Source organism: Motacilla alba, chromosome 13 (genome assembly GCF_015832195.1).
Source record: "Motacilla alba alba isolate MOTALB_02 chromosome 13, Motacilla_alba_V1.0_pri, whole genome shotgun sequence".
NCBI classification, from domain to species: domain Eukaryota; kingdom Metazoa; phylum Chordata; class Aves; order Passeriformes; family Motacillidae; genus Motacilla; species Motacilla alba.
The window spans coordinates 9,669,085-9,683,965 of NC_052028.1; the positions used below are offsets into that span (position 1 = coordinate 9,669,085).

General features: G+C 40.6%; 1 protein-coding gene across 3 annotated transcripts in view; it reads right to left on the minus strand.

Moving 5' to 3' along the window:
- Positions 1 to 14,881, minus strand: part of TRPC7 (transient receptor potential cation channel subfamily C member 7) — a 73,862-nt gene that overhangs the window by 21,511 nt on the left and 37,470 nt on the right. For all 3 annotated transcript variants that reach the window (XM_038150584.1, XM_038150583.1, XM_038150582.1), the window contains exons 4-5: positions 9,013 to 9,177; positions 3,095 to 3,311 (exon numbers count right to left, since the gene is read on the minus strand). In XM_038150584.1, the coding sequence (XP_038006512.1) occupies positions 3,095 to 3,311; positions 9,013 to 9,177 (382 nt within the window). The remainder of the gene's footprint in view (positions 1 to 3,094; positions 3,312 to 9,012; positions 9,178 to 14,881) is intronic.

Here is a 14,881-nt window from a genome sequence, read left to right on the forward strand (position 1 = left end):
CTAATCTTGCTCACTTAATATACTTAAGTCACAGATTAATGAAGTAGGAAGTGTCTAAAACTGAGGAGTCTGACTAAAATTAGAATCCATCTGTGAAAGTAACCTGCCATTGACCTATAATTTCCACCATTCTTTTCTCCAACTTTGTGGCAATCATTTTTTAAAAATGTCTATTCAGGACAAGTAGAAAAGTTACAGTAATTACTTGGTCAGTACTGCTGGGTAATTGTATATGCATTGTGAGAGAGCAATTCAAATCTTCCTTAGTAGAAGTATTGAGAAGAGTAAAATCAGCTAAAATTCAGGGGATGGGACATAAGATGAGGTATAAGAACTAAGGAGAAGTAGTTAGACAAAGGAGCTCTGCCAGGATGTGATTAGATTGCAGTGTGGTGTTTCTGAGGCCCCCAGTGGCTCTGGCAGGGGGTATTTCCCTGAGTTTGATGCTAGAGATGTGGGATGTGAGCAGCTCCTAGGCTCCAGCTTCTGCATGTTTCTTGCTCCCACAGCAGGGATAATCAGAAATGTCACCTTGATGGGCAATTCTGGTTTCAGCAGGGGAAGGAGAGTCAAGATATAAGCACAGCCCATCTGGAAGAAAAAATGGGAGTGTGCAAGAAGTGCTGTTCACCGCCTGTGCACAAAAAGGAACAGTTTGTCAGATTTTTATATCCTCTGGCCTGGTACATAAATCAGGAGCAGCTGATATTGCAGAGCTGCCTTTGAGCCTTGCTGGGTCCACCCAAGGCTGTTGGATTAAGAGATTAATAGTGCTCAGATTGCATCTACCCAGAGTTTAACTGCTACCCTGGCTGCATTGCAGTGGGGATTTAGAAATAAACCCTCCTGCCTTCAGTACACACTTCTGCCCATGCTGTGCACAAGGAAAATGCCAGCCTTCCTCATTTGAAGGCAAGAGCTGGGAAGACCTGGCCACAGGGAAGAGGCAGCCAAGGCAAGTCATGAGCCCTAGGTGCATGAGCCAAAATTGCTGTGCACCATGTACAAAGGGGATGTTGGCCTTGTTTAACCCCATGAGATCCTGAGGGTTCCTTAAACTTGTCTGGACAATTCATCCCATCCTTCAGGTGTGTCAGCCTCAGCATTTACCGTCTGCCAGCTCACTAAGGGCTGAGCACTTGAGCCCTCTGTCATTAATGCTGGTATTAAGTAACACTGTCCCCGTACAGATCCCTGAGGGACACCACTTGTCACCAATGTCCATCAGTGGACTCTGAGCCACTGGCCACACAACCTTCCAACAGCTTTCTTACACATCTATCAGTCCACTCATCAAATCCATCTTTCTCTGATTTAGAGAGGAGGATGTTGTGGGGTTCCATGTCAAAGGCTTTCCAGAAGTCCAGTTAAATGACATCTGCAGCTTGTCCTTGTGCACTTACGCAGTCACTCCATCAGAGAAAGCCTCTAGTTAGGTCTGTGTTGGCCACTTTAATTATATTTCTACTTGCATATAGCTATTTATAATATCTGCAAGATTTTAGCACCAAAAGTTGCTACCCTTAGTGCTTTTACAATCCTTGAAGTTCAGGGTCACACATGGGGCTCAACAAGTGCAGGTGTCTGCAGGCCATGTGCACCAAACTTTCACCTCAGTATTGCTGAAACATTACTTGAAGCTTTGTGGAGGCAGGCAGGTAAAATGGCCAGGGAAGATTGTCAGTGCAGATGTAGCAGTCATTAGAAAATCTCATTATATTCAGGAGTCTGTACAATGAATCACCTTTCTTCTCCCAGAAAAGTGAAAACCTTCACTTTAAATGAAATGTTTTCTTCTTCGTCTCTCAGGAACTCAACAAGCACACAGATACCTACTGCCTATAAGAAAAGAATACCTGGTTTAAAATCTAATCATCTTGTCCAACTGCTTTAATATAATTTTAAAAATATATCTTACAGTCTTACTCTATCCAGTCTGGCATCTATTCAGTATTTTCTAGCCTAATATCCTGTATGGGATTCTGATTATCACGGGGACAGGGAACAAAGAAACATTGGCCAGAAAGTCATCAGATAGAGCAGCCATATCCTATTTTTCAGGGGAATTTAAGTACTTATGGAACAGTGGAATTATTTGCTGCAAGAAGAGAATAAAAATCATGGTGGTGAACAAAAATAGCTGCAGAAGAGGTAGACAAAGATTCTACTGAGTTGATAAGCTCAATTTCCCAATAAATTCTCCTGAGCTTGTTTAGATTAGTGGTTCAAACTAAGTGACCTGCCAGGAGTAAATGATGCCTGTAGGAAAAGTGAGACATCTGAATTTGTCTGAAACTCCTTAGAAATTTGACTTGTGCATGTGGCACACTTTCACACTCAAAGGGTTCACCCACATGAATCCTTCCTTACTTTGTAATTGCTGAATAACTTAATTTCTTTTGTAAGATTTGAGCACTGCACTGTCCTCTCACCAATAAAAATTTCATAGTACAGATTTTATAAAATCTAGCTCTTACTTGCCTAGAAGGTTTCATCACTAGAACTTGGAGTGCACTACAAGAAAAGTAAATGACATTATACTAATTTTGCAGACAAAGACACTGAGGTTCAGTGAATTACAGTAGGATCCCATGGCAGGGTAATAAATCAGACAGACTCACCACACTTCTTTCTGCTCACTTTGTCCCAGAGTGAAGCCACAAGTTTCTATTATAATATTATCTTCTTTAAGATGCAATGATTAAACCAACAGAGATAAATATGCAACATCTATAGCATTTTCATTGGAAAGTGGAAAAATCAGGTAAATGAGAATTTGCTAAGCATCATTCAATGCTTTCAAAAGTGATAGCCAAGATCAAAGTTTTCTTTGCTCCTCTTTTAATCAAAACTCTTGACATCAACCTCTAGACTCATAGTGGGTTCTTTCAATTTTGGGGAGTTTTCTTGATTTGGGCTTTTTGTTTGTTTAGCTTGGGTTGTGGCTTCTGGGTGCTTTCTTTGTCATATTTTGGGTTTTTTCAGGTTTTTTTCCCCTTTTTTCTTTTTTCTTTGTCTTGTCACTGTGTATCATGCTATTCCTAATGAAGTTGAATTTCCACAGAGCACTCATAGGCATTTTGGTTTTACTTACCCAATACCCACTTCATGATCAGCAATTCTGTCCATGAGAACTGGGTTGTTTTGACTCTGAATATTTGCTTTGGATGATCCGTGATGGTCTCGTTGGGGAGATTTTTGACTCCTTCAAACCGATCTGAGGCATTCACTACTAACAGTCCAAGGAAGATTGTGAAAGAAACTGCATGAGCCACAAACTTCATGAAAGGGCTTCGAAGGGTACGTCCCAGCTGCAATGGAACATGCACAGTCAGGAGGTTTGTTTTTATTTACCCACCTCCTAGATGTTTTTTTCACTATAAAATTTGAAACCTTTTGCCCACAGTGAAAAGGACTCCGTAATTGATTCTGGATCATTAGCTAAATTTGGTTTAGATTTGTTCAAGTTGTTATTTGCTATTACCAGACATTATGCATTGGGTCATTTTCTATGCATGGCAATGTCTTACAGTGCCTCTTTAAACCCACATGTAATATCTAATTGCCCTGGCCATATGGTGAGTGGGAAATGAAGAGCCAGGACATTTATATGAGAGACATGTTTGTTTGTGTATGTGTTATATGAATACACTCGTGTGCCAATATAAATCCTAATGATGGACACAATTCCCATCCTTATATGTTAGAAGCTTTTATTAATGGTGAATTCTTGGTTCATTATGAATGTGTAAGAAATAGCCTTCTGTTTAAATATGCTTTAGTAATGCTTTTCATATGCTTTGCTATGATAGTCTATAGTCTTCTCTCATAATTAGTACCAAAGCTGGAGAATTACTCCCAGAATATAAGGATTTGTTTCAAGACACCAAGCCAGGAACAAGAGCAGGAGGTCTCTTCACTACCGATAATTGTTCTGCTCTTCTTGACAAGCTTTCTTGGTTAATGAATTTGAATATCACTCCTTAAAATTTAAATTTTCTGTGACCCAAGAAAACATTACTCCAGAAAGAGGGAAAGAGTAGAAGCATTTTCAGGAGCACCAGGGCCAAAGCCTGTAGTGTTGGACACAACAGGGAGCAATGGAAGAGCTGGCTTGGATGGGGTCTTTCCAAACTCCCCTCAAAGCCAACTGGAATTTTTTTTTCAGTTTATTACTCATTGATTCATTCCCTTTGATGCCAAGATATCATCCATTTTTTCTTAATATCCACTGATTTGATAATAAAGCTTCATAAGAAAAAGGACATAAAAAGGAAATTACTTGTCTTCGTATTTATCTCCAATAGCAGATTAATTCCAAGTAGCCCTGGTCTCTGCTTATGGCAGAACAGAAAATATTTCAAAAGCAGAGGTCTCTAGGTCTAGCAGAAATTCAAAGGAATTACTAGGATTCTGGGGTTTATTTGTTTTTCTTATCAGAGTTTATAAAATGTCAATAAAATATTTTATAAAGTTGATAGAATAGGAAATCCTATTGGAAAGTGTGCATGCTTCTAAATAATAAAGAGACTTTCTATTAAAGAAAATGAAAATATCTGCTCTTTCCTGAGGTCCTTATTAACATTCTCTGAGGTCAGTAAGGACATGTTTAGTTGGGTAGATATTGGACTGACTTGCAACCCAAGTTTATTTAATCTTGTCTAGGAGTTATATGGCAAACATAGGAGTGGCTGAAGTGTTAAAACCAGTCTCAACCCTTACAGTTGTGGTTCACCTCCTGTGCTGTCACCATTGGTGTAGTTCAACAGTTTTTTATGGCTGATGTTGAGTAGATTTATGCTTTGTAGTAGAATTTATAATTTCAGTACTGAGCTGAGGGTGATGGGATGGGTCTGAAGTCACACAGTAATAATCTCAGATGTTTCCTCCTATGACCTGAGAGAGTTCAGATTGCAAGAGTAAAGTGGAACAACAGCCATGGATCCTTAGCAAGAAGTTTTTAAGAAAGTGCATTTGCAATCTGTATGAGACTCATTTCTACCCTGAATTCACTAAAAGAGGAAAAGCAATACCCATTGAATCATGAATCCTCTCCACAGAGACTTTTCCTGCTCTCTATAGAAATGTAAAAAAAAGGCCTTGGATTAAAGTAGCATAGTCTCAGTTATCAGATAAATAATCCCATGTATTACGGAACCAAATGAATTCTCTGGGTAATTTCCCTTACTTCTCTCATGATTTAACAGAAATCTGCATTTAGTTAAAGTTACATCAGCCATTTGTCCCACTTATTACTGCAGAAAGTTTACCATTATTTTTTTGAGCTGATGCTTTTTATATCTTCTCAGAAATCTAATTTTTAGCTAAGAGCTACAGAAGGTATAGACTAAAATGTTCTGTAAAAGTGTTATGAAGTGTGAATTCCTCCAACCAGTCTAACACTTTATGACAATAAGATTTTTCAAACAACATGATACAGCTAAACTCAAAGGGTGTAACTGCATGTGTATAAATTTCTTGATTTTTTAGAAAATCAAAGTACCACCTTTCATCAAACCAGGATTGGGGTAGTGTCTGGCTGTTACTGCTAAGATAGAAACACTGACAGTGTGTGAATACAAAAGTTCATTCTCAAGAGAGCAGATAATTTCATGACTTAGTATCCTGTCTCTATGATAGAAAAACAATGAAGCATACATTCATGTCAAAACAAAAATATATAGTGTGATATCATTACAACATTTTCCAACTGCTTGAAGAGATGGGAACAAAAAGGATTTTTTTCCAGAAGCATAAGGAAAAGTCCATTACTATGCTCAGTACTGTGCCTGCAGCAGAAGCACGAAGGATGCTATTGTAGTAATCTCGGGTATTTTAGGGGTCAAAAGGTACAGATGTGGCTTAGGCAGAGGCAGCCATTAAAGCCCCAGTGCTTCAACAGGGCAGAGTCTGCTGCAGTGGGAGCTGCACTCCACAAATCCCCAGCGTGGCTTCAGGAAATGAGAGAACAGCCCAGACTGTGGGGCTGTGTGTGAGTGACCTCTCAGTGCTGTGATGTTCGAGGGTGCACTTCAAACAACCCAAGAAGAAAGAAAACACACCTTGAAGCTCAGCAGACAACCCAAACAGCTCCTCTTGCTCTTGTCATTACATTTTTGGGCAACAGACTGTGAAATTTTTCTATCCAATCTCTTTTCTCTTTTGATCACCAATGAAAAAAAGTTTTGGAGACCAACATAGAAAGCAACAGCTTATTTCAGAGTCACAGCCTCCAGGACATGGATGAGTCAGCATGATATTTCAGGATAGGATAGGCTTAACCTCCATGGGCTGTGTCAGCAGTCTGTGCATCCAGAAGTGAATGAATGATTGACTGACAGTAAAACTGGTTTTAATAAGTCAGTTCTGTGCAACTGAATTAAAAAGATACATAGTGCTGAGGTACAAGCTCCAGTCAATATTATGTACCAAATTTTTGTGGGTAGTATTTGGTATGGTATGTTCTAACCCCACAGAGCTTTATTAAGGACAATTTCTGTTGGGGAGGAAGGCTTTAAAGTATATTCCTAGCTAAGAAACATCAGTGAAGGGATTTTGAATGTGAATTCCTCTATTACCTTATGTGCAGAATTTGATCATCATAAAAATGTGACACACAGTAGTGTTGCTCAGGACAGCTCCTATTGCAGTACTCCACATTAGAGATTTCCTCCATTTTTCTCACTGTCTTGGTCCAGAAATGAGCCCCTGACTCATACCTGGGCACAGGGGAGTCTCTGAAGACAGGCCTGATTTAAGTTAATTATCTTAACTGATTATTACTGTGGAAAAATGATTTCTTTGCCCAATTGTGTAACATCAAGATTGCTTCCATCAGTAAAAACCAAATAAAACATTTGTAAAGTTGACCAGGACAAAACTGGGCTGCTCAGAGTGGAGATGCTGCCTGTGTAGAATTTTCTGCAATAACACTGTGAGAGGATAGGAGGCTCTTGGATCATCCTGCAGCCCTTGAAATTAACAGTGATGATTTTGGGTGAGGTACCAATTCTTAGGGAAAAAATTGTGTTTCTGATTCGGTTATTTCTATCACAGGCCCCAATCAAAAATCAAGACTACATTGTTCTGATCAAGGCAAATCCATGCATTAAAAGACAATACCTGCCTGAAAGAAATTTCAATTGGCCTTTGTGCTAGAAGGTTACATGTGGTTTTTCACAGTCTAGTGGGGTGAAAAGGAAGGAACATTGAAATGAGAATGCATGAAAAGTTTAGGATAATGAAATCAAAGCTGATGAAAAGTTAAGTATAACCCCCACCCCCCCATTTTTAAATTTTAATACATCTACCTCAAGAAATTAAAACCAAGTAACTTTCTCAATAATTTCTTACTTCTGATGTAAAACTGTTCTAGTTTTAGGGGGGGTGGTGTTACCTCAGTTTCTTTCCACTTAGTTTTTATGTTTTTATTTTAAATTCTTCACTTATTTCCAGTCTAATTGTTCTTCCCACCTATTGCCATATTGAAATGTGGCCTCTGTAATTCTGAGACTGCACCACAAATGTTGCTGTTGGCTGGTGTGCTAACTCCCAACACATTCAACAGAGGTGAAGGAAATTAAACAGCTTCATAAATCCCTGCTAGACTGGGTCTGACATGAAGGAATCAAGGTGGTAATTCCACACAATAAATCCCTCTATGACCCAGCCAAAAGCACCCACAGCACAGCCTGGCTTTGGCATGAACTTCTCTGTGAGCACCTCTGAGTCCTGGCTGGTTCTCATGAAAAATGAGGGGCTTTGTGTTGCTACAGACCTCGAGGAGATGAAGTTACATCCTCATATCCTCCAACACAAAGTACTCCTCTTGGAGCTATTTTGGAGGAGACCAAGGCTTAAATGTGTTTTATTATCTCAGATATACTGAAGGACCTTTTCTGATTGTATTATATGTGTTTCAAATTATAATCTTTCCTCAATACTTATTGATGGATCTATAACTACTTGAGTTTGATAAATTTAGAAAGGATTCCTCACTGGTTTTTAGAGAAGATGCTTTCAGGAGTGAATGCAATACCAGTGCCAGGGGTCATTTTTAGCAAATTTAAGTACCTGTGACAAGCCTCCTGCAGAAGACATCTACCTTGCAAGGGATGATGTTGCTGCCTATGGCTGAATGTGAAATGATCTCCCTTGCCACCCCTTTTTCTGTGGCAAGAGCAGTGACAAAGCCATTTATCACTCAGCCACACACTTATTTATGTCCACTTGTTTGAGCAGATTCTTTCAGGATGAAACCTCTACAGATTTCATACCACAAACAACTTGAGATTTTACCTAAGCTAATGTTTGGCTCTGGTCATTTGACCTCTAGGTCTCAACAAACTCTCCTCCTCCATCTGATCTATGTTTAGGTATACAGCAGTATTCCAAGTTTCATCATCTCTTCCCTCAAAACCATAAAGATTTTATGATTCAGTCTAGTCTTTGCTGCAACACTAAAAAATTTCCTGGGGCTTGCCAGAGTCTCAGGCCATGTGTCATAATAATATGCCACTAACTAAAACCACAATAGTGCTCCATTAATTAAAACCACAAGCTCAGAAAGAAGGAGGAAAGGTAACAAAGGAGCCCTGTAGAAGAGAGGAACCCAAAACAAAAAGTGCACAAAAGAAGAAGAATTTAAACATCAGAGTTAACTAAAACAAGAATCTTTAGTTATTTCCAGTTTTGGTGGCTCTTCTACTTTTTCTTCACTCCACTCCTATGTTGTTATCTCCTATACACTTCTTTTTCCTTTTGTTTTCTTGTCACCCACTCCCTCACCCTCTTTGCCCACCACCCCACTTTTTTCCCTGTAAAGATGAATTTCAGACCATGGCAGCTCCATTTGTGACTGTCAAGCAACAGCCCAGGCCTTGCTCTCCCCTGGGGCAATCTTAGAGGAGACCATGAATCACTTCCCAACATCTTGATGGAAAAATCTGGGGTTTCACTGCAGGCCCTGGGTGAAACTGCCTGTAACCCCCCCAGCCCATCAGGAGTTTGTACCTTGCTGCAGGGAGCAATCCAGTAGGCTATGGCAAGGAAGGGCAGCCCGATGGAGACCCCAAAAACAGCCAAGAACTTCACAGCTATGGATTGCTGCCGCAAGCCTGAGAGGTTCTCGTACCACATGGTGAGCAATTGCTGCTGGCAGTTGGGGTGAGCCACGAACTGCAAGAAAAGCAGAAATAGAGACATCAGTGGCATTGTCTGAGGAGGAAGAGATTTCAGGGAAAAACCTTCTGAATTTGCCCGTGGAATGTGACAGGCCATGTCTTTGTTGTCCAACAAACAAACAAACAAACAGAAAACTGCAAACCAGGCACACAGGAGTTGCAGAACATGCATTGCTTCTGCTCCTTGTCTTCTCTAGAGAAAAGCTATTTTTGTATGACTAAAAAGCAGAATGTCTGAGCCAAACCCCAAAATCCATCAGTGGTCAGCATGGACAACATATCTCTGAGCAAGTTACCCTCTCTTGGGGTGAGATAGTGCACCCTGAGATTCAGAAAAGACACAGAGGGGCTTGGAAGTCAAGCTGAAAAACACTGTGATGACTTTGCCAAGGCCATTGACACAGCAGCTTAACACAGCACTAATATTAAATTGTTCTATTCACTTTGTAAAGACCAAAAGGGAGCCATTCTGCCGAGCTCTCTTGCAAATTATGAGATCTGGCTGGTATTTTGCTACTTTAAATGCTTTATCTCAGAGTACCTTTCAAAATATGACAGCTCATTCTTTACTGATAGGACAAAAAGACAAATTCAAAAGCAGCAGGAAAAGCTGTGGTGCTCTGGTACAGAAAGTACCTGTTTTGTACCCTGTAACTGGGACTCTTCTTCAGTTTACTGTTCAGAAGTAAAAAAAAAGAGGTAAAAAAAAGGTGAATGGCAGAAAAGTGAAAAGGGCAGATCCTTAATGGCAAAATTACAACACCACCAGATCCTACCTAACAGTTTTATAATAAAAGATTAAACTTTAGTTCATATTGTTCTTTGAGGTGATTGAATTTAGAATGTGGCTATTTTAATCACAAAGAAGGATAATTAAAATGCAAAAGAATAGAAAGAAAAAATGAAAAATAAATATGTTGGTTGCTGGTGCAGCTAATTTCATAAGTAGAACTGAGGGTTTCATTTATTAGTTCTGTGGCTGAATAAATGTTTCTAGGAGAGAAATGTAAAATGCTCTGCTCTTTCAAAGAGTAGAACTTTCTGGAGGTGAAGGGGAGGAGGAAGGGGGTCAGGAAAAACAGAGAGGAGGAAAGCAGAGGCTGCTGAGGGCTCGGGGGCCACAGGGACAGGGACAGGGACAGTGACAGGGACCCTGCCTGGCAGCCACCCCTTGCCCTGGATCACCCAGCTGGAGGATTTCAGCTGGCATCTGTAGTTTTCTTGGAACTGAAAAGCAGAGAAAATTCTAACTGTGCTTTCATCTTCAGTACCTGTGAACGACGATCGATTTGGGAACTTAATGGACTCTTTTTGAGATGTTTGCATAACAGAACTGTTACTGTTCAGGAGGAAATACAGTTGCACAGTAATTAGGATTGCTCTGCAGTAACACTTTTCCTTCATTAATAGCACATTAGCAGCTGTTTAAAATATGCTTTTGAGATGAGTTAGGCTTTGGGGTCTACATTTCTCAAAAAGAAGAAAAAGAAAAGAAAATGAGACTCTGCCCCTCCCACTGAATAAATCAATCAGAACAAAGAAAATTCATGGGTACTTTTAACCTCCTTTGTCTTTAGAATTTTTTTTCATGGAAATATTAACGTTTTATTATACTTTCTTTTAAGCAGCTTTCATGAAAAATAATGCTTTCAAAAAAGGTAATTATAAATTATGAGTCCTAGTCCCTCTGAGCATTTAAAGTTTAAGGTTGAGGTGATGACAGCAGTATAACATAGAGGCATTTCCTAATCCTGGTGTTTATGTTTGTCCTAATGCTGCTTGGGCTTATTATCTTCCTGGCAAATGGACAAAACATGAAGCGGAACAAAGCTCAGTAGAGAATTGATCCCTTTTGCAAATTTTATTTTCAGATACCATGAATTCAACCACACTTGTAGGGACTCATGGGAAGGGAAATGACACTGGTGAATGTGCAGGCTTCTGGGATGAAGGGCCCAAGCAATACCCAGACTTCCTCCTCCTGTTGCAATTGTTCAGGATTGATCCAAACAAAGAAATTCAGTTGTCCTTGCCAATGAGACAGTCAAAGACTTCTGGTTGGAATTTCAGAGACTTCATCAGACATTTTAATTTGTCCATTTTTTCAATGTGTCTGGAAACAGCAACAATAAAAATGCAAGTATAGGAAAATTGAGAAGGAATTGCCATAAAACCCAGTTCAGTGGAACAATTTATTTTGTACAAGGCAATAAAGACAGGCAGAGTGCCACAGAGCCTAGATGGTGTTCATCTGTCATCTGCTTGGCCCATATCCTCCCATTCCCCACACCACTCAGGATTTTCCATGACTGGCTCCACTCCTGGGTCAGGGGTCTCATCAGCCCCTCTGCACATCTCAGCCCTCACTCCAGACATGCTGCAGACCCTACAGAGGAAGCTTACCAGATAAAATACCAGGAAAGGGGTCTCTTTAACATCCAGGGGAAACAGAGCATTCTAAAAAAGTGACACAACAGATTCAAAGGAGAAGAAGGAAAGGAAAGGCTGAAAATCCTCATCCCCAGCTCCTCCTCTAAAAAACTGGGTGCAATTACTAATAAACCCCCAAAACATGCTACCAGAACTGGGACACAGGGTAGGATGAAGAAATCACAAACCATACATACCTTGAACAAACCCCAGTACCTTTGTAAACTCCCTATATATCATTATCACTGAGCCCAGCCCAATAGCTGCTCTAATCTGTGCCCCTCTACTGTAAAAGCTACATGCTAGGGACAATACTGGAGCTATCTCCAGATAAGAAAATAAACCTAGGGACCAGAAAAGTGCTAAAACCTCAAAAAAGCCTAGGGACCAGAGACACATGGAGGCCTCCAGCCAGAGAGACATTATGAATTCAAGCAGCATGGCTACTGACTGCTTTATCCCAAAACAGAGTAAGTACAACCAAAATGCAATCAGTGCAGCCTTTTTCCACTTTCTCAAGCCCCACGTTGGGTGCCGAAAGAGTTTTTGTCCTGGTTTAGGGCAAAAGGGGGAAAAAACCTCCAAAGGGGTTCCTCTAGAAAGTAAATTCAAGCAGCCCCTCCTCCCCACTGGTTTGGGAAAAGATTTCCTTGGACAAAAGTGCAAAACACTGTTTGTTTAACAAGCAAAGTACTCACAAACATGAAAAAATGAATAATATTAAACAATGGAACCTCTTGTTGTTCTGAAGAGATGGCAAATTCAGAACGTCCTTCTGCAGATGGGAGAGAGAAAGAGTCTTTTTTGTGAATATGTCTTTGGTCTTTTCTTGGTCTCTCTGGGGCTCAGGTCTGATGTCCCAGCTGCAGTGCAGCCTGAGGGGCTCCTGGATGATAGTCCTGGTGTTCCCAGACTGAACAACAGCTGAATAGCTCCAAAAAACCTCCCACCTTCAGCTAACTAAAAAAACCTAACTAAAATCAAAGGAGAGTTCTCTCCTGCTCCCTGTCCATGCTGCAGACAACACAGAGAGCTGGAGCTCTTGTCTCTGTTTTTAAATACAACAGTATTTAAAAATTCACTGCTTTTCCTTCTCCCCCACTTTGCTCTTGGATCTAATTTTAAAGGCACAGAATTTATTTCTGGGCTAAACAGATGAATGGGGATACAATTCAGCATCATAAAGTCACCCCAGGACATCATCTTACTCTGATTATTACAAAAATGGGGGAAAAATAAGTTAAGGATCAGGAAGATCAGAGCATGAATGAGTTTTGATCTGTTACTTGCTTACAGCAAGCAGTAGAGTTTTCATTTTCTCTATCAGACATTAATGAAACACACAGTGACCCCTTGGGCACTGCCAGCCCTCTCTCTATCAACATTTCAGAAACTGGTCTTAGATCTCCTCAGAGATGTTACAGAGCCCTTTAACTTTCTCTCTTCCCTGGGAATGGGCAGTGACACCAAGTTAAAGATTACACTAATGCTTTGGTTAGACACTTAGGCATGGAGAAGAACAGAGCTTGAGACAAAAGCTTCAAGGCAGAATGCTTCAAAGCATAATGACAAATGGTGATGTGTGATATTGAATTTTAGAGGACTGAATGCTGCAGCGCTTTTTCAATGTTCCCATTAAATGCTCTTTTCCTTTCCTCAGTGCTGGAAAATGAGGCGAGGAGGCTTTTAGGGACAAACTGTGGATGCTCCTGTGCTGCAGACAAGAAAGAGCAGTGTGACCAGGGCTGTGCAGAAGGGCAGGAAATCTCTGATTGAAATGGAAGCACTGGCAGTGGAGGGGATTGCCTGGCTCCAAAACCAGCCACTTAAAAGCATTGAGTGCTTTATCTCCGGGGCAGAGCCAGTGAGGTAATGCATCGGGATCTGTGAGCTCAAGCAAAATGTGATCCAGTGCTTCTGCATTCGGAGACCACGGTGGGAGCTTTGCTGGCCCCAGGGCCCCGGGCTCCCAGTAGATGGCAGTGGTTTTTCCTGGTGCTGTGCATACCTCTTGATATAGGAAGAAAATTGCTCTTCTCTCCAGCCTATCACTCACACAGCTTTTTAAGTTAAAAAGGCTAAAAAAAAACCCCATAATAAAATCACACAGCAATCAGCTCAAATAATGAAGCCTCCAAAGCAGCATTTTTGAGAGGCAGTGAAAGGCTCAGGTAAGTATTGACACCTCCAAAAGCCCTGTCCTGTGCTACAGGGGATTAAATAAGAGACATGAATATTTATCTGGAATATGGAAAAAGTTTCTCGAAGAGTTCAGTGGGCATTGAAAGGACCCAGAGGAAGAGTTTTACATATAGGAATACAGAGGGTTTTTCAGAGACCACATTGAATGATCACTTTTCCACATTTCTATTTAATTTGATGCATGACAGCTCTCTCTGGTAGCTTAACATATTATATGTGTTGTGGGGAAACACTTCTGAGCTCTTATGACAGAATGAGAGTTTTTTCCTTAGCATAGCTGCTCATGAAAGCAGGAGTTTCACTCCACAGATGATAAAGTACCTTTATGTTTTATAAACATATAGAAAGTTACTTCTGATAGAAAACATTGCAATAGAAAGAGTTTTATTTTTTAATTTTCTATGATATTGAACAGAGAAAGGGTCTGTAATGAGGAGAGGAGAGGAGAGGAGAGGAGAGGAGAGGAGAGGAGAGGAGAGGAGAGGAGAGGAGAGGAGAGGAGAGGAGAGGAGAGGAGAGGAGAGGAGAGGAGAGGAGAGGAGAGGAGAGGAGTCTCTGTCTTGGACAGAAAAATAGTGTCAGCAGAAATAAGGAAACTTATGGCAAGACAGCTGAGAGACAGAGGTCAGCCTCAGATGATTGGAATTAATTGTGCAGAAAGAAACCAGTATCTCTTTTATTACTGAAATAATTCTATTTCCCTTAAAAGTACAGAAATCTACCACTGAGGCAAAAGAATTAACCACTCAGACACTTTGCTAATGTATCCTCCACTGAATAGCCAGGGGCTGTGGCAGGAAGGCAAAACTCATCAGGGAAGCAGGGAAAGCAGATAAAACCCTGCATATCAGAGCTAACAACATGAACCTGGGACTGTAAAGTCCTGAGGTGCTCCTGTCGTGTCCTCTCAGCTTGTGCCTTCCCTGTCAGCCTCATGGCAAACTTCAGTGTGTTTAATCACTGAGTGTGAGCTAAAACGGAGCTGCATAAATAGACTTTCAGGAGAACATTGGGGATGTCAAAAGACACTGGCAGGGGCAGGGATGAGCAATTTCTCTTTCCATCAT